Source organism: Phyllosticta capitalensis (assembly GCF_038381095.1).
Source record: "Phyllosticta capitalensis strain CBS 128856 chromosome Unknown BKA78scaffold_10, whole genome shotgun sequence".
Classification (NCBI taxonomy): Eukaryota; Fungi; Ascomycota; class Dothideomycetes; order Botryosphaeriales; family Phyllostictaceae; genus Phyllosticta; species Phyllosticta capitalensis.
The window spans coordinates 263,595-282,197 of NW_027117448.1; the positions used below are offsets into that span (position 1 = coordinate 263,595).

General features: G+C 55.6%; 5 protein-coding genes across 5 annotated transcripts; 3 read left to right on the forward strand and 2 right to left on the reverse strand.

Annotated features, from left to right (window-relative positions):
• Nucleotides 1-3,642: 3,642 nt before the first annotated feature.
• Nucleotides 3,643-9,124, reverse strand: BKA78DRAFT_322952 (uncharacterized protein). Its single transcript, XM_066889160.1, has one exon. It carries the CDS (start codon nt 8,749-8,751, stop codon nt 3,796-3,798), a length of 4,956 nt encoding a protein of 1,651 aa, XP_066740256.1. The 5' UTR covers nt 8,752-9,124; the 3' UTR covers nt 3,643-3,795.
• A 537-nt stretch (nt 9,125-9,661) lies between these two features.
• On the forward strand, nt 9,662-13,288 carry BKA78DRAFT_256621 (uncharacterized protein; the record flags this gene model as incomplete). The annotated part of the gene is made up of 2 exons (XM_066885104.1): nt 9,662-9,744; nt 9,796-13,288. The coding sequence occupies 2 exons, from the start codon at nt 9,662-9,664 to the stop codon at nt 13,286-13,288; spliced, it is 3,576 nt and encodes a 1,191-aa protein (XP_066740257.1).
• Nucleotides 13,289-13,392: 104 nt separating this feature from the next.
• On the reverse strand, nt 13,393-14,277 carry BKA78DRAFT_27161 (uncharacterized protein). The gene has a single exon (XM_066885521.1). It carries the CDS (start codon nt 13,986-13,988, stop codon nt 13,497-13,499), a length of 492 nt encoding a protein of 163 aa, XP_066740258.1. The 5' UTR covers nt 13,989-14,277; the 3' UTR covers nt 13,393-13,496.
• Nucleotides 14,265-15,088, forward strand: BKA78DRAFT_355838 (uncharacterized protein; the record flags this gene model as incomplete). Its single annotated transcript, XM_066891973.1, has 2 exons — nt 14,265-14,277; nt 14,337-15,088. 2 exons carry the CDS (start codon nt 14,265-14,267, stop codon nt 15,086-15,088), a joined length of 765 nt encoding a protein of 254 aa, XP_066740259.1.
• Nucleotides 15,089-17,219: 2,131 nt separating this feature from the next.
• On the forward strand, nt 17,220-18,296 carry BKA78DRAFT_298674 (uncharacterized protein; the record flags this gene model as incomplete). The annotated part of the gene is made up of 2 exons (XM_066886948.1): nt 17,220-18,023; nt 18,072-18,296. 2 exons carry the CDS (start codon nt 17,220-17,222, stop codon nt 18,294-18,296), a joined length of 1,029 nt encoding a protein of 342 aa, XP_066740260.1.
• Nucleotides 18,297-18,603: the final 307 nt, after the last annotated feature.

The following is an 18,603-nucleotide window of genomic DNA, read 5'->3' on the forward strand; positions in this document are numbered from 1 at the left end:
CGATGATGATGTTAACTATTACTTGTCTGCTCCTTACGACCACTCTCCTTCAGCCTGAGTACTTCCTGTCTTCCAGCCATACAAGCCTCGATGATTCCCTCCCTACCATCATCCCTCCATCATTCCGTATTTAACGAGTGAATCTACCGCTTTCCATGTCCAAGTATGTACGGGGAGCTTGAATGCTCCCCGTGCGCCTACCTATTGAGATGAACACTTTCAACTTTAGCCTTCTCAAGTACACGCATGCCCTCACTGCGCTCTCCACTGTCGTTGGCGCAAACTGTTGTCCGATTCACCACACGACCCCTTCAAACTTCGAGCCCCAACTAAACTCCAATGGTAAGCTACCGACAGACTTTTGCGATCCACTCCTGACTGGACCCTTTCCCAATCGCTCCATTCGTTTCTTTTTTGTCACCTCCATTGCGGCGGTGAATATGCAGCCGTCTGACTCCATCCGGTTGAGACGCATTTCACAAAGCCAATGTCCCTCTTCCGCTGCGGCACGATGACTCCTCGAACCGTCCTTCGAGCCCAAAAGTCGATTGGGTTGGTCCAAACTGCCTTAATCCGGTCGAGTTGCATGGCACAAAACCACTCCTTCTGTCCAGTGACAGGTTGGAATCGCCCTGAAAAGTACAGCTATGATGCAGCAGTAAGCCTCTTATCTCGCAGATCTTATTCTAGGCCATAGCACCGCCGAAGATAGAAATGAGCTGAGCTTACAGCAATGTGAAGAAGATCATTGATGCGCAGCGATCTGAAAGAAATGCTCATGAATCGTGAGACTAGTACGCATGCGTTGTTGTGTCTCTATACCATGCGCTGTCGAAAGGAAGGCCAGGAATCAGAGAACTAGGAAATCGCGATATGGTGTTGTATGTTGTCGATCATGGAGTCCTCGTGAGCAAAGTAAGGGAAGTATCGGAGCAATGGCTGAAGAAGTTACGCGTGACTTCGAGGATCTTGATGCGCGTACACACTGACGATTGAGAGAAACTATGGAGGCAATATGGCCAAGCTCCAGATCGAAGAATGCTGATCGCGGAACGAGATCAGGGAAAATCGAATGAAAGCGCTCGTCACAGATCGATGGGATCCTCCCAGCCTGCTTTGATGTGGTGGAGGTGCATGGCGCAAAACCCTTCTTTCTGTCCGGTGACAGGATGTATGCCTCTTTGGAACCAGGGCTTTGGACATACCCGGGAGGCGCACACCCTGTTTGCAATCTCTTCTGCTTTGGCCTTTCTGTGCATTTCTGGCCCGAAGTCCTTGCCCTTCGTGAGCTGTTGGTAGTGGCGCTCACACCACCAAAGTTTAATGCCAGTCACTGGATGCTCTCTGCGGTTGTCTCGTACTCTGTTGCAAAGCGGTAAAGAATAGAAATCAGGCCTGTCTTGTGGGAGCTCGAGTGTGAGATTTCCCGGGCCTTCGCCCCTGTCTGCGCGCCACAGTCTCCTGTGATGAGGTACGCACCATGGCACCACCTCTCCCGTGACGTGATAGATGCGGCGATGCTGGGAGTCTCTGCGGCACCCAATCGCTGAGCAAGGCTCATCACGTCTGTTGCCGGATTTGAACGCGTCGAACTTGGTAGAGGACTTCGGGCAGACCTCGTCGTACTCTGTTCAGTGTTGATGGCAAGCCTGGCAGACCCAGTCCTCGGAAAACAGAAGAATCTTCTTGAAGCCGTGTGCGACTCTGGCAGGCTCAACACACGCTGGATTTCGACTTTTCCGTTCTTTTTGAGTGACGCCTTGTGTCTCTATTACCACCCTTTGAGGAGCACCTTAGGTTGGGGTCGCTGCTAAATTTGGAGGTGTCAAACTTGGTGGAGAATTCCGGGCGGATCCTTCGTACTCCGTCCAGTATCTATGACAAGCTCGGCAAACCCAGTGCTCGGGGAACGGTGGAATCCTCTTGAAGGCGTAGGCAATTTTGGAGGGCTTTGCGCAGGCCGGATTAGCGCAATGCGTTCCTGCCAGCCACGAGGTCTACATCTTGTCGTGGTCCACGGTTCCGTTCTTCTTGCTTTTGAAGCCTGAACCAAATTGTGATACGATTCAAGCCACGGCCGTACCAGGGTCGTTGGGGCAGGAATTTTTGGACCTCTGCCACAGTAGGTGAAGAACGAAATTCAACCTAGGCTTAGCTTCACGTCGTCGTACCTTCAGACGCGAGCGCTTGAATGCTCCCTGTGACTACTCATCAAGAGCAAATTTCTCTCTATGCCGAAGGCATGAAGCGCTTGAGAAGTCCACGTCTCTACGTGTTTTAACTTGGCTGCAGAGATTCTCGGATTAGCAATTTCTTCCGTCACCCACTGTGCTGCGAGTGCCCTCCGGTACGTCACGGGATGCATTCTGGCGGTAGACTGCACCTCTCGATCTGTGGGAACGTTGCTGTCGATGATCACCATCAGGGCCGCCTCGAGGATGATAACTTCGTTGACGGTGACCGTGCCTGGAGCTGCTGTCCAGAGACGACGTGCGAAGCCTCGGGCTTCGTCCGCTATCAAAGCCTTTTGAATCTCCATAGTCGCCAACCACATTTTCTGCGACTTTTTGTGCCCTCTCCAGTCACTCTTTTCATTTGACCAAGGGGTTTTCACGGGACAGGGACAACGAATCCTCCCTGACGTCGCACCTCGTCAACCTCAAGACTTATTGTGTTGTGTTGGCGGCGCAAAAGCGGAAACACATTCAAGCCGTTGCATGCCATGGCGTTTGCGGGACATGTATCTTTGCACGTCGAGCGGCGCCTCTCTCCTCCACATTGTATGTGCATTCGTGCAGCTCCCCACCTCTCAGTCGACGGCAATTTTGCTGGCCCTGTTTACCAGGCAGGGGCAATGGACTACAAGCTCCAAGCCGAGTAATTCAAAGCGTGAGCAGTCAAAGTCCTCCCCAGAGCTGTTGCCGTTGACATCGCCAGCGCGCCAGAGACGCATGGAGTGTGCTTCGCACCATGGCACAACCCCTGCTGTGTTAGGGTCGTCGCGACGATGGTCTGAGGGTCGAGTACAGCCAGCTCATCGACGAACAAGCATCGGCGCGTCCGTTGCCCCATCTTCACGTGTAAAACTTCGGGTTTTTTAGGGGACACATCGCTTGGTTGTGCTGTACTCGTAGTAGAAGCGGTTGCATGCTCAAATCTGGAAATGCCGGCATCGTCGTAAAGCCGCGGGCATGCCTTGCCGGCTTGGTCGTCAAGGCGACGCAAGAAAAAGGTGCAGAGACCCCGCCATTCACCACATTTTCGCTTCAACATGAAGCCGAAAAAGAAGAAAGAAAAAGAAAAAGAAATCGGACCTGACGCGGATCGAACTCATGGTTATAGCGTGGCAGGAGGCAGATCAGGCACCACTCATGTAACACCGTCAACGGCACCACCTCCCCTTGACAAGCACGCCACCAAGACGTACCCATGCGGCACGCGCCAGCGTCCTTGAAGGTAGACTGGAGTGTTGGAAATATAAACATGGAGGGGAGAATCCAACTTAGCAATCTGGCGGTCTGCGACGGGGCAGTAAGACGAGAAGGAAATGGGCGCAGTGCTCTTGAGACTAAACAATCCTCAAGTCCCCGAGATTTGCCAGGTAGGTAGCAGTTAAGGAAAGCCAACTTTGGACGGAACGATGATGCGTTGAAATGAGTAGTTTGATTGTTGCAATCTCTACAGACCTACTACGTGTGTGTAGGTAAGCCACGAAGCCACCACCTCTCTCTTCTTAATACCAATAACACCATCATCTCCTTTCCCATACCCACAAACACTATTCTTACTCCATCACTACCTCGCCACCTCATTCACATCCCCCCTCAACGCCAACGCCTCGACACCAGCAGCCAGCGGCGGCGCGCGCCGCTCGCCCAGATTGTGCAGCCGCTCGCCAATCAGGTAGACTTCGTCCTTGATGCGGGCGCGCCAGCGCTCCGTCGCGCGCGTCAGCGCCCAGAGCCCCCACGCCACAGCCGCGACCGCCAGGCACATGGGGTAGACCGCGGTGACGAAGGGGACCGACGAGTCGGCGGGGGAAGCAGCGGCTTTGGCAGCAGCGTCGCCGGCTGCCGCCCTTGCGGAGAGGGGGCTGGACGATGTTGACGCAGAAGAGGCGCCAAAGAGCGCGGCGTGCGTGACGCGCGCGAGGCCCAGCGGCAGGAGCAGCGTGGCGGCGAAGAAGACGGCGACGGGGAGGACAAAGGCGCGCGTTGCGAGGCGCGCATCCGGGTGCGCGTAGCCGTTGCGCACGACGGCGCGCAGGGCGCGCGACAAGAGCGAGTTGTGGTTCCAGAGAAGGAAGCGGCCGGCGATGCGCGCGTAGAGGAAGCCCAGCGACCAGTCCTGGATGACGTGGACCACGTGCGTCTCGCCGGGGCCGAGGTACGCGTGCAGGGGGATGAGGATGTAGAATTCGAGAAAGAGGGCGAAGAGCGCGGGGAGCAGGATGATGAGAGCGCCGTAGACGTATGCAATGGACGCGGCTTGCACGGCGAAGTGGCAGAGGATTGAGATGGTGGTGTAGGTTGTCGTAAAGGGATGGCGCAGAGAGGACTTTATCGATGCAAGCAGAGGTTGAAGATGGCAGAGACCGTAGGCTATGCCGCCGAATATGTAAATGCCCGTCGCGAATGCATAAATGTCGTTGGTCCGCGTGCCGGCGGGGAGAACCGCAGCAAAGAGGCGGCGGCCAAAGAGCAGGGGAATCACTGTAACACCGACGCCAGTGAGTGCAGCAAAGAGCCAAATGGCCAACACAAACAGGCAAATCCGGATGCGGAACCAAGGGGGTATGTAAACTGTTGTTGTAAAAGACGAATTCTTGTCGTGAAGACCACCGTCGTTGTCGTTTCCGCCGTCCACGCGGTTGTCAAAAACGTCGACTTCGACAAAGACTGACTGGCCGCGGCGGATGCGGACTTGATCAGATGCCGGGGCGCGCACGTATTTACCGTCAAACATGAAGTAAACTTCGGTGTTGCGATCGTCGGCGAGGAGGCGGCGGTCTTCTCCAATGACGGGCTTCTCGGCGTCGCCCTGCTTCCTCTTGAACCAGGCAGACCAGGTGCGCCTGACATGGTGGCCGCGCTCATCCAGATTCTTTTCGCCAAAGAGAAAATCGGAGAGGCGCAGCGCTCGAGCGCACTTTTTGAACCACCAGCTGTACATTTCGTGCAGAGCGTCGCTGGGCTTGAGAAACTTTACAAGCAGTGGCGTCAGAAAGTTGAAGAAGAGCAGGTCGAGGGGAAACTCCATGGATGGGTCATTGGTTGCCCAGTGGATTGGCAAAACTCCGTCAAAGCCGTAGTGAAGGGTCCAAACGACGCCTCCCAAGCAGCAGATAACCAACGCACCGTAGACAAAGGCGCTAAAAGCAATCTTTCGGAGCTGCCCAGTCACACTGCGCTCGAGCACGTCCCGAACAGGATGGAAGGTTGGGTCATCCGGATCCCGGATGAAGTACAGGACGCCAGTGCGCATGATTTTGCGGCACATTGAGACGAAGAGGGCAAAGTGGAACATGTAGCATGTTCCGACGAACCAATGAACGAATCCAGCGGTCCAAGGGGAACTATGGGCGTACGCAAGCCGGCTGGCCACGGTGGTGTCTTCGAAAAGTGGAAGGAGCGCAACGTCAAGGAGGACGCCACAGTAGAGCGGAAAGGCAAGCATTTCAATGCTGATGATGAGAATCACTTTGAGAACCCCACCAGCCTGCTGCAAGACATCCGAAATGATTCCTTCGACCCTTCTCCCGTTTTGGGAGCTGGTGAATGGCGTGCCTCTTTTCAGGTACAGAGCTCCAGCAAAGGCGAAGAAGACATAGCCAGCGACGATAGCAATGACCCGGTCCCAGGCAGTCCAATATTCGAATGCGGGGTCAACTGGGACTGCTGTGCTATTGCCAAGGTCCAGCGTCACCGAGAGCCCTTTGGTGGTTGAAATGGTCGGAAGTGCTGCCCGGACATTAACCAAGGCCGTGACGCAAGCGGTCGTGCAGAGACTTGTAATGTGGTTGACCGTTGGCATGATTGATGACGGCTCAATTGAAGACGTTTTGTCATAGATGTAAGCGCACAAATCCCAGGAGAACGACATCCAGCCAGACAATTCCCGTTGCAGAGAGCGCAAGGCGGCGTGGGAGTTGGCCGACAGGTGGAGATAATCCGAGTTCATGCTGGTACTTGCGACAAGAAAGACCTTTGAAATACGTTCGATTGCTGATTCGGCGATTGTGCGGGTTGATGATGCGGCAGCGTCGACCGTGTCGGATGCACTCATAATTGGCAAGACTAATCGCAGGAGCGCAATAGACCAGTAGACAAAAGCAGAACCCAGGAATAGACCCGAGTCTACAATCAAGTCTGCCGCTGCCGACAGCAAGCGCAGCGGGACCTTGAGGAACAACCATACAGGCCGACCAAGAGAGAGCAAGACGACCTTGCCCCAAAGGTAGGGAACCCAGACTGCTATAGCGACGGTTGCAGAGATGAGGACAGCGCTGAAAAGAGCATTTTGGAAGAGACCAACGAGCGGTCCCTGCATGCCAATCAGCTCCATGATACCCTCCAAGTCTTCGGCATCCTCAATGGCATCTTGCTCGGCATTGATATCGATGCCAGCTTGCGCCGCGGCTGCCGCAACCTGCGCATCTTGAGGTGGACCATCCAGCTCATCCTCAATGCCCGCATTGCGCTGGACAAAGGGGTCCTCATCAGCAATGTTTTGGACAACGTGCTCGTCGTTGCCGGCTTGAATCACATCCTCGCCAATGGCAGGAGGGATGTCTCCCCACAGCCAATCGTAGACTCGTTCACAGAATGTTTCCTTTGCAGCTGCAGGAGCGGGCTGTGCAGGCGCGGTCGAAGGCGGTTGGAGATCATTTCCTGGAGCTATTGTAGGGGAGCTTTCCGCAGAGACGTTTTCGTCCGCCATTACACTGGGTGCTTCTACTTGCTCTTCAGGTTGTGGCAGTTCAACATCCGCGAGGCGCTCCGATGGACCACTGGATTCAGGAGAGATTGGGCCAGACGCTCCCGACATGTGCTGGTCGTTCGGTATCGCCGTTTCGTTGTCCTCTGACTTGAAAACCTGTTGCCAACTCCCATCGCTATTCTCGCTGTGGTTTTCGGCGCTTGGCTCCAAAGGACCGGCTGGTACCGATGAAACTGTCCTCGCCCCTTCCTCCAACTCCCGACGAATCTGCGCTGCCAAAAGCGACTTGCCACGTCCAGGCATATTTGGTCGTTGCTTGCTGGAGGAACCTTCAGACGTCGCCACCTCGTCGAGCCGTTCGGTGCTGGAGGACTTGGCCAGACCAGAGTAGTGGTCGATTGGGAGGTATCCCACACCATCCAACCATTCCGAGACTTCATCCGCCAATCTTTCCCTTTCTTCCGCATCTTGGGAGATTTCCTGGATAGACTCGCTCATGTGATGGATCCACATACCCAACTCTGCTCCCATGACTCTTTGAGCAAGAGGGTCCATTTCGTTTATCAAGTCGTGCGCCTTTTCGAATTTGCGCCGCGCAATGGCATCCCGGATCTGGGCATCGGGGATGCGATACAGATTGTCTCGGACGACAGGAGGCGCCGACGGCCATGGCCCTTCGTCATCGTCGGAAGATTCGGCGGCAAAATCGTCTCTAAACGGATTTTGATCGTCTTCTTCCAGCGCATCATCCTGTGGCCCGTCTTCTTCTTGATCAATGTCGTTCCGAGCCTCTCCTTGGTCCGGCTCATCAGGCTCATCTACGTGCAAAATTTCAACCGGAGCCGGAAGGTTGACCTGTGGCTGAATGTCGGCCAAGTTCATGACGGGCTGTTGTTGCACAACCCATTCCCGAATCAGGAAAATCAAGATGAATGCAATGACAACCACGACGGTGATGATTTGTCCTTCTATAATGTCCAAGATGAGCCGGTTTACGGAGGGACGAGAAGTAAGAGACTTGAAAAAGGAGACATTGGAGAGGAGGGAGGATTGCCGGTGGGTGATCATAATGGCGGTCGCGTTCTCGGTAGCATTAGTTAAAGACATGTTTAGCAGCTCGGAATGAAGGGGGCCGAAGCCAAAAAGAAACTTCTTGAAAAGGGTATATGCGGTGGGTTCGCCGGCGCTCATGTTGAGAGTCTGCGAAACGGGAGAGAGAATGGCGGGCAGCGCGGGAACCGCACTGGAATTGGAGGCAGAGGCGTTCACACTCGTCGACCCGCTATCCAACGAAGCGCGCTGCCTGTGAATATTGGCAACGAGGTGCAAGTCTCCTGCGAATCCCCCGTCGCCGCACCAGAACAAGGCCCTCCAGATGACGCGCATGCACCACGGCAGCCAGAGTAGCCATACGGATCCGACCAGCAAGCCCCGAGCCCAAGTCATCAGGTGTCGCAAAACGTGTATGACTGCTCTGCGCAAAAATACGCCCGTCGGGAGCTGGGTGGGCATCTGAGGGTGGTAGAGCTTTGTAAACCGAAAGGGCGTCTTGCACAACTCGCAATGTTTCTTTTGCGAGTGCGACAGCCACTCCATCAGGCAGTCTTGGTGGACAAACTTGATGCTACCGCTGCATTTGCAAGGGTAGAACAAGGGTTCTTCTCTCGTTCCTTCTCCTCTACATATTCTGCAGGTATCTGGTTCGTCGGCGGCTTTATCCGAGGAAGCGGAACCGGGGTCGTAATCGGGGTCGTTCATGATGTCGGGTATGGTGGGCCTCCTTGAAGCCAGCGAAGGATGTGCGGAGGCCATGGCGAAGATGTAGGACGGAGCGGCAGGACGACAGATGGTCGGCTAGCGGGAGCAAACGGGCGATGGTCGGCTCAATGCCAGTGTTTGTCGAGGTTCAGGGAAACATGTCCAGCGGGGTGGCGAAGGAGAGAAGTGCGAGCAGCGAAGAGGCCAAAATGGTTGAGAGGGAGGGTGTTGATGGTGGGAAGCGGGCGGTAAACAAAGGGAGGCTTTCGCGCGGACGGACAGTGAAGGTTTCGAGTAGTCAGTCGAGTAGTGGGATGAACCGATGGAGTGACGCTGGCTGGCGGCGGGCGCAGAAGAAGGACGGCGGTCACGTGAGGGGAACCGATTAGATCAGATTGAGAAGAAGGGTCCAGCGCCAGCGTGAGCGGGCCAGTTGTGGCCGTTGAGAGACTGACTCGCTCTTCGTAGCTACTACTGTACGACAGAGGAATCAACTCGATGCCAGGTACATAATTACATACATGCATGCGACGACAATACTAACACAAGGCGTTCAGTTCTTCCAACATCTGCATCTGATAACTCCATGTCCGATGACGTGAGTGTCTTGGCCCTGACCAGACCTGAACCTGGGCTGACATTGACGGCAACCAGGACTTGACCTTGACCTGGACTGCAGGAGCTTGATTCCCTGCCCGCCTGCACGACCGCAACCTACAACCACCAACAAAACCTGCCCTCTTCTCTCCAATCCCGTTTCTCCAGCTTCTCCTCTACCTCTCCTCCATCGCCAATCCCGACGTCCCCTCCTCCGACCCGTCGTCAAAACATCCACGGCAGCACGGACGGCGTCGATCGCACGCGCCTCCACAACTACTTCACGCCCACCATGGTTGTGCCGCCTGACGGCCAAGCGAAAGCGCCACAACCTCCCTCCGAGGCAAACGGCAACATTGATTCCACAATGAATGGAAAACTCCAGCGCTCCCAGCGCTCCAATTCACGTCGCAAGAGCTGGACCGCCTGGCTGTTTAGCAATGCTCTTCGGTAAGCGCCTGCCCACCAACCGCCTCGGAATTTTGAATAACCGCCCGCAAGTTTGACATTATGGTACACCCTCGTTACCACCCTCTTTCGCTGTCCTAGGTCTCTGCAAGACCTTGACGACTCGTCGCCTCGAGTCTGCAAGCCATACCTGCATACCTACGCCCACCTCGAGCCTTACGTCACACCGTACTACGACACCTACCTCGCACCCTACGCCGAAAAGGCCCAGCCATACGTCGATCGCTTCAACGCCCAAGTTTACACGCCCTCGGCGGATTTTGCCAAGCGCACATATGATGTATACGGTGCTCCTCGTGTGGCACACGCCCAGGAATATGCGCAGACCGAGTGGGAGAGGACTGTCAAGCCACAAATGGACGTAGCGCAGGAAAAGATCAAGGCTCAATACGACGCCAGTCTTGCGCCCCACGTTGAGCAATTGTCCAGCGTCATCTTTCCATACTACAACCAGGCAACGTACGCGGCCGAGGACGCTTTTAAGAACAAGGTCCTTCCCGCCTACCAAGTGGTGCTCCCACACGCGCAAAACGCCTACGAGCAAGGTCGCTACTACACTGTAGATGTTGGCTATCCCTATGCGCGCTGGGGCGTCTCCTCTGCTTGGTCCGTTTTGCTTCGACAAGTCTGGCCCCAGATTCGCATCCTCTACGGCGACAATGTCGAGCCGCAGTTGATGAGAATCAGTGAGAGGCTCGGCCGGTACAAGGATAGCAAGAAGTTGGAAGCAGCTGTCGAGGCCGTTGATACTGCTTCCTCGGCGTCGTCTGCTGCCTCGAGCCTTTCGTCTTCGTCTTCCGTCGCTGCCACGGCGACTCCCTCCGCATCCGCTACGCCTAGCAGCAGCTCTGCCGCACCCGCCAAGGAGAGCGAGGTCGACGTGCGCGAAAAGGTCGAGAGTGACCTCAGGACTTGGCAAGAAAAGTTCACAAAGGCCGCCAACAAGGGATCGGAAGATCTCTCGGAGCGCGTCAAAGAGATTACGGATCACCAGATTCAGAGCCAGGCTCGCGGTGTAGGCCAAGCCCTGATTGTGCAGCTCGAAGAGACGGTTTCGTCCAAGCTCGTCAACATCAAGTCCAAGATCAACAGCGTTGTCGAGAAGCTACCCGAACAGGCCACGGAGGAGGATATTGAAGACGCTCAAGAAAAGGTCCTCTCCGTCATTCGCTCCTCTGGCCAAGCCGTCAAAGAAAAGGCTCAAGCTGTGAGGTCATGGAAGCAAAAGTACGACAATGAGACGCAATCCCTTGTCAAGGCCGCTGCCGACTCTACTCTCGAGGTGGTTGACAGTATTCGCGACCTCGGCCTGCAAGAGATCGGCTTACGTTGGACGGCGATAGAGGGCGTTACCTTCAACGATTGGGCAAAATACAACGCTCTGAAAAAGACTTTTGACAAATGGCGCAACCAAGTTGTCGACGTCGCTTCGGAGCACAAGGGACTGGTTGCTGCCAAGCAAGCAGGCGAAGATGTCGAAGGACAAGCCATGGATCTCGCTGAGCAGGCCGCCAAAGAGCTCGTCCGACTCAGGGAGGTGTCCAAGTACAAGCTGTACACCCGGGACACTTCGGAAGACTTTGGCTCCAAGGTCATTCCAGCTTCTGCTATTGCGGCCGTCCGCAAAGCCAAGGAGGCAGCTCAAGAGGTAATCAACGACGCCAGCGAAGCTGTTCTTGGTGCTTCCCATGAGACGTCCGAGTCCATTATCGCGCAGGCGTCTCAGAGCGCCGAAAGCGCGACTGCTGCCGCCAAGCAGCAAGTCGACGAGGCCAAGGCCCACGTTAGCGAATCTGTATATCCTGTCGCCGAAAGCGCGGCAAACAAAGCCTCCGAGGCCGTCTACGGTTCTCAGGGTACTGTTGAGAGCGTCTCTTCTGCGGCCAGCTCCCAAGTCTCTCAAGCCTACGAAAAGGCTGCCGATGGAGCACAGACTGTGCTTTCCGCCGCCGCCGTCAAAAAGGACGAAGTCAGCGAAGAAGCAGAGGCTGATGTCGATGCACTCATCTCAAGTGCGAGCGAGATTATCATTGGGACAGAGACACCTGCTCATGAATCAGTCGCATCCAAGGTCAGCGAGGCCGTCTTGGGCTCGGAGACGCCCGCCTACGAGTCTGTTGCAACCAAGGTCAGCGAGGCCGTCGTTGGTTCGGAGACGCCAGCATACGAGTCTGTGGCCTCCAAAGCCAGCCAGGTCGTCCACGGAGAGGCTGCTCAGGAGCCGCTTGAGCAGGCTACCGAATCCGTCAAGAAGGTATGGGGTGGTGTGGCTGCTGAAGCTGTTCCAGAAATCAAACAAGTTGTCTTTGAAGATGAGCTTGATGACTCGGAAAGCGGTTCCGTTGCAGATGCTCTGCAGTCCATCTCCGCCATTGCCTCTTCTCGCCTGAATGAAGGTCTTAGTTTTGCCTCTCAGCAGTACGCCAACGCAAAGAACGCCGTCGGCGCGACACCAACCCCTGTCTCCCAACAGTACATTGCAGAGGCACAGCGGCGCTACTATGAAGGCATTGGCCTCGCTCACGCGCGTTACTCGGAGTTTGTCGACGCCGCCTCGACTGCCGTCTATGGCACGCCAAACCCTGCGTACGAAGCCTCCCTGTCTGCCGCAACGCAGGCGTACGATGACTCCCTGTCTGCTGCAAAGAGCAAGTATTCGTCTGCCCTCTCCGCCGTTTCGGTGCAAGTCTATGGTCAACCCACGCCATGGTACTCGTCCGTCTATGTTCACGCGGCTCAGGCCACGGAAATTGCCGCACAGCAGTACGCGGCAGTCCACGACCTCGTCTCTGAGCTGGTTGTTGGCAAGGAGCCATCATTTACGGAGAGTGTCCTCTCGCGACTTCAATCTGCCTACGCGACTGGTCTTCCTGCTGCTGGGTCCGCAGCTTCGTCCTATGCGTCTGAGGCCGGGTCTGCAGCTTCGTCTTATGCATCCGAGGCCGGGTCTGCAGCTTCGTCCTACGCATCCGAGGCCTACGACTCAGCGTCGTCCGCCGTAGCTGCCGCCTTTACCCCGCCTGCCTCGCTCGAGTCCATCCTGGAGGCTGCCAATGCTCAACTCAATGCAGCTGTCGAAGCCGCTAGCGTCCAAGTCTACGGAACCCCCAAGGGCGCCTTCGAGGAAGCATCCGAGGTCGCGAGCTCTGCCTTTAGCTCTGCGTCGGCCCGCGCGTCCGAGGCGGTATACGGCACGCCGCCTGGGTTTGCGGAGCAGGCACAGGCCAGCCTCCAGGCTGTGGCATCTGCCGCCCAAGCCCAAATCTCCGACGCCATATACGGCGCCACTCCCACGTCGACGGGCGAGGGCGCTGTTGCGAGCGTGGAGAGCGCATACGAGGCCGCCGGAGAGGCATTGGCAAGCGCGTCGAGCCGGTTGGCTGTGGCGCTGGAGAGCGCCAAGGCGAGAGTGGGAGAGACAACTACGTTTGGCAAGGAGCCGGAGAAGGAGGGCGTCGTTGACGCCGTCAAGGAGAAGGTCGAGGAGGTCAAGGAAAAGGTCAAGGAGATGAAGGATGAGCTTTGAGCCATCAAGACAGCCAGGGGGTCATCTGACTCCTACGAAAAGGCACTCCGGCAGTGGTCGAGCAGCCGCCTCGCGACGGTTCTGCTGCTCAACCACACAAAAGAGATTGGACCCCATCAAGAATGAAGAGGCGGCGGAGGGACGGGACACGACGTGACGGATCTTGCGCGCCCTTTACTTACATCTTCCTCTCCTTTTTATCGTCTTTCTATTTTATCCATCCATCTTTTCCGCTTTCCGCCTCTCGACACACCCTTTTGTTTGTTCCCTTCCTGTAACACAAGCAACCGCGCCACTTTGCACACGCATATTCGACTGGACTGGACTGGATTGGAGTGGACGGCAGGCTGGCGGACAGGCGGGCGAGCGCGCATCTCAATGTATTCATGTATGTATCTGACTGAACGACGTCTACGACGAGCGATGATGGACGGGATGAGTCGTGGGGATCATGGAACGGGCGGCAGTGGAGGAGCGTAATTACTTGGCGGTCTTGAAGTGCGCCGGCGGTAGATTGAGCTGGTGGATTGAAGTAATCAGCAGCCGCGGTTGGCTGGAAGCCCTTGTTTTTAGGTATGTAGCGATTGAACGGTGGGAATGATGCTGGAGGATGGTAGTGGAAGCGGTAAGGTAGCAATATATCGGATCCACGCAGGCGCCGCTGCAAAAAGTTGTGGTGTTGAGCAGGTATGTAAGCCATTGAAGTTGACAGAACAGGTCCATGGCAAGTCAGACGGCAAATCAAGGCACTCGAATGCTCCCCGTACGCCTCGCTTCTTCGCTTGCTGGACGTCCTTCAGGTTGTTGCTCCGGCCCGGTGGTGCCTTCCTCGCTGGTGGTGCCTCCTTCCTTGCCGCCGGGCAGCCCATCCGTATCCCATGGGCCGCACAACGTCAATTTCTGCTACCGAATCCCATCTCTTCTTCTCTTCTCATCGACCTCACCCCGCCTCATCCAAACAATAATTACGGTTCCAATGACGAGACATGGTACGTTGCCGCGCGAATTCTATACTGAGGACATTGAAACTGACCAAGACCAATCACAGTCGCCTTCAACGTTCTGTCGACCCTGATACTGGAGTCCAAGTTGGAGGGACTCCCCACTGGCATCTCCCAGAGATTCCTGGACGTGTTCTCTACCGCCTCGATCCCCGAGCTTGTCAACCGTGCCATGGAATTGATCCCGGAATCGACTGTTGTGATCCTCGGTCGCGACTTCACAATTGAGGATCTGCTTGCTCTCCCTAGATGCAGCAACGATGAAGCAATGTGGCATGGCTGCTACCTGATGCTCGTATTTGAGCAGCTTTGGAAGCTCTACGGCGGCTCTGGACGTGGTGACTCCGGAATATTCGCCCGCCTCAAAAACTACAACGCCTACGCCAGAGGCACAAGAACGGTTGTTGAGAACACCCTGGCAGTTGAGAAGGCTCTGGCTACTGAGGGATCGAAGGGCTATGCGCGTCGATTGTGGACTTCAGCCCCGGGAGCTGTGACTGCCAACGAGGTCCTGATACTCGAAACGGCAATGATGACGAAGCGACGTGTTTACTCTTGCGGCGACCAAGAACTCGTAACCAGCAACCGCAAGGGGAAGGCCCGCGCTGACACCGACACCGACGTCGATGACGAATCCCCAGATTTTCTCATTGACGAGCGCACGCGGAGTGATCATGATCCTGCAGAACAAAGTCTCTTGAACACGCATGCAGAGAACGACGACGTCCAAGACAGCGATATCGAAGAACTCCCAACCCGCAACCGGGGAAGGCCCGCGCTGCAACTGTTGTCTCAATGAGCAATTTCGCCGCCCTGGACCTCGGAAAAGATCCTAGCGGAGACGAAGTGGCAAGCCCCGAGGGACAAGAAGGGTTTAAAACAAGGCTCATGCTAGTGTTCAACGCCTTTTCACAAACTTCCATCGAGGCGCTAGACAACGGAACCGAAGCGGGGATATCTGCTCGATTTCTTGAAGTTTTCAAGAGCGCCTCAGTCCCGGAACTTGCAAACCGAGCAATGTCGTTGTTCCCACAAACAACAATCTCGGTTCTTGGCCGAGACTTTGACATCTCGGACCTCATATCACTGCCTCGATGCACCGAAGAAGAGGTGCTTCAGCACGGTTGTTATTTGATCCTCGTTCAGCTCGCGCAGCTCTGGAAACCGTACGGCGGTTCTGCCCGGGGCGAAAATGGCATCTTTACCCGCTGGAAAAACTATAATTCCTGGGCACGGGGTTCGAGGACGATGGCGGATTCAACACTCGGCGTTGAAAAAGCGTTGGCGGCGGATGGAGCCAGAGGCTTCGCACGTCGTCTGTGGACCGCAGCTCCTCCTGAAAAGAAGCCTTGCCTGGGTATTTTCTTGTCCAGTCTCAGCTATGGTGGCTGTTTTTGGCCCAGGTAAAGGCGAGAATGTGACTTTTACAGAGCTGAAAAACTACAGCACTTGGGCTCAAAGCCACCTGGACCAGTCCCTGCAAACTGGTTTTCGATTTCGATTGTTGGGGCCGCTTGAACAACACGAATGTGCCAACCTCGCGCCCCGTCAGCGGCATTTCGCCTTTTCACGGCGAATGTTAAAAAAAGCCTCAAATCGTTGTGGAACAGTCATTTCTCCCTAAATCACAGAAAAGCTGTGACTGCTGTAGGGGCCAAAGGGCTTGTCAGTCGCCTGTGGACATCACCCCCGGGATCTATGACTGCCAAGGAGACTCCCATTCTAAATCGATGGCATGGCATCGTCACACGGAGACTGATACGCCAAGGCCCTGGCTGCGGTCCAGAAAGTCCTCCCATGCCGACCATGACATGGAAAAGGCCTCAACAGGGTCATGTCTATCTCGCAATTTGGTTCCACAACCCCTCCCACATCATCACCAGCATCTCTGGCTGCGAAGAAGGCCCTTGAGGTATCGATGCGCGCTGGCACCCACTGCGCGAATCCCGCATGTTGCAAACCAGCAAAGTTCGCACACGGCTTCAAGACCATTCCGGCATTTCCAGATGATTGGATTTGTCGAGCATGCTTCCGTTTCTACTACGAGTACAACCAAGCGATCCGTTCCATCGAAAAAACGAAGTTTTACTCGTGTAGATCCGGCTTTCTCTTTGTTGGAGGTATGAAGCGCTTGAACACTCCACGTATCTACGTGTGCTGACTTGGCGACGGAGATTCTTGGGTTAGCAATTTCTTTTGTCGCCCGCTGTGGTACTATCACTGATTGGGAGGCCTGCCTGGGTGTCGAGGAACGGAAGTCACGCTACCGCAGAGGGCTTTGAGCTCGCCGCAAAAAAGGCCAAATCCAAGACAGTGCAGAGGTGCTCGAATGCTCCCTGTGACTATCCTTCGGCGAGCTCGGATCCTAAAGCTTTTGGACTTTCGAGCCGCCGCGAAGAAAATGCTAACTCCAAGGACGGGGGTGCTTGAATGCTCCCTGTAGCTATCCTTCTACGAGCTCTATTCGCTAAGTCCTTTGACTCACAAGTGCTCGAATGCTCCCTGTAGCTATCCGTCTACGAGCTCTATTTGCTAAGTCCTTTGACTCACGGGTGCTTGAATGCTCCCTGTAGCTACCCTCCCAAGAGCTCAAATCGCTAAGTCACGGACTGCTCCTCCAACTGCCCCAACTGCTCAGCAGTTTAGCGGCGAGATCCAGGTCCTCAAGGCTGAGAAGGCTGCCCTTGGCACGGCAGTTGACAAGCTCGAGGTTGAGAAGACTGGCGTTGGTGCTGAGATCGACAGCCTGCGGGAAAGAAAGAGCAGCCTTGAAGGAGAGGTCAAAGGTCTGGAGGACAAGAATGGAGTGCTGGAAGGCGAGCTCGCGGGTCTGGAGGAGAAAAAGAGCGGTCTTGAAAGCGAGCTCGAGGGTCTGCAAGAGAAGAAGCGCGGTCTGGAAAGCGAGATTGCCGAAGACAACACCCCCGGCCATGGACATTGGCGCCAATGGCCAGCTCCCACCAGCCTCCTCCCAAATTCCACGAATGACTGGACACGGCACCCAACCAGGAATCCCAGAAGAGTCGTCATCGGCCCCACTCGTCGACGATGAATTTGAGAACATGTCGACAGAAATCGACAGTCTTGACTTTGACAACTACATGACTTTTCAGCCGCACGAGGAGCGCGACGAGTCAAGGGCTGAGCAGCTTCGTGCCAATTTCAACACGTTTGGGCAGCTCCAGAACAGCCAACTCTACGATCGCCCCGCCGAAAACTTTGATGGAAATTACAACACCTTTGGTCCGCACCAGCCGTTGGACTTGGACAACAGCCCGTTTCACGAGCAAAGTGCTCAGCAGTTCAGCGGTGACTACAGCACTCTACCGGCCCAACAAGGCCGAAGTGCTCAGCAGATGGCCATCAATTCGACCGTGGGCAGCTTTGGACCGCGCGACGGAGCGCCGCGCAACCCCTTTGGCATACCCGGCACGACAGCGCCAAAGGCCCTGGAGCCACTTCCCGCTTCTCCAAGGCGCCGCGATGACAATGAAGGAGATGGCGCCGCCGTACCCGCAAAGCCAAGGCGTCGTCGCGAAGACGGTGAAGATGTCGCCGCTCCACCGGCGAAGAAGCCAAAGCCGGCGCAGAAGTCAAAGCCGGCGCCAAAGAGCGCACCAGTCCACATCACGATCCCAGACGAAGAAGAAACGAGCAGCAAGAGCAGCGGCAAGTATCAGCTACCTTGGCCGCAGACCGTCACCCTCCAGGGCGCTATCAAGTCTGCGGGATTCGTAAGTTCTTCCATCCACAACACAGCAGCTCGTGACTAACTTACTTAGAACAATCGTGCCTGCGCGACCCTATACAGCAACGACAGGCAAGGGCAACAGAGAGCCCTCAAGTTTACGGAGAAGCCTGCCTTGGGCGTTGTATCTTGCACGCTCGAATGGGGTTACATACAAATGGATTACAAGTCCCCAAGCTTTCCGATCGCCCTCAACCGCTTCACCCACATTTACGGCAGAGTTGAATGTCATCCGCCCCGAGTAGTCACGTACTGGTAGAGTAGGTTTGTTGCCAGGCTCAGGAATGGCGACCATCACGCAGTGCCCCAGGGCAAGACAGTCTGGGTGCCACTCGAGCGAGGCGTCCGCGTCGTCAACACCGATGAGAAGCTGAAAAAGAACGACATGGCCAAGACCATTATCGACATGTTTGTACAAATTGCCAACAAAACCACGGCCGACGAGACGGAGGTGAAGAAGCAGCAGACTGCGAGATTGGCGCGCGAGCTGCACGGCAAGCCAGGGCTGCTCGAGTGCTCCCTGTAGCTATCCTTCTACGAGCTCAATTGCCTAAGTCCTTTGAATA

Bases quoted from the DNA above. Each gene is read 5' to 3' on its own strand.
- BKA78DRAFT_322952 (XM_066889160.1), bottom strand. From the start codon at position 8,751: ATGGCCTCCGCACATCCTTCGCTGGCTTCAAGGAGGCCCACCATACCC.
- BKA78DRAFT_27161 (XM_066885521.1), bottom strand. From the start codon at position 13,988: ATGGCTTACATACCTGCTCAACACCACAACTTTTTGCAGCGGCGCCTG.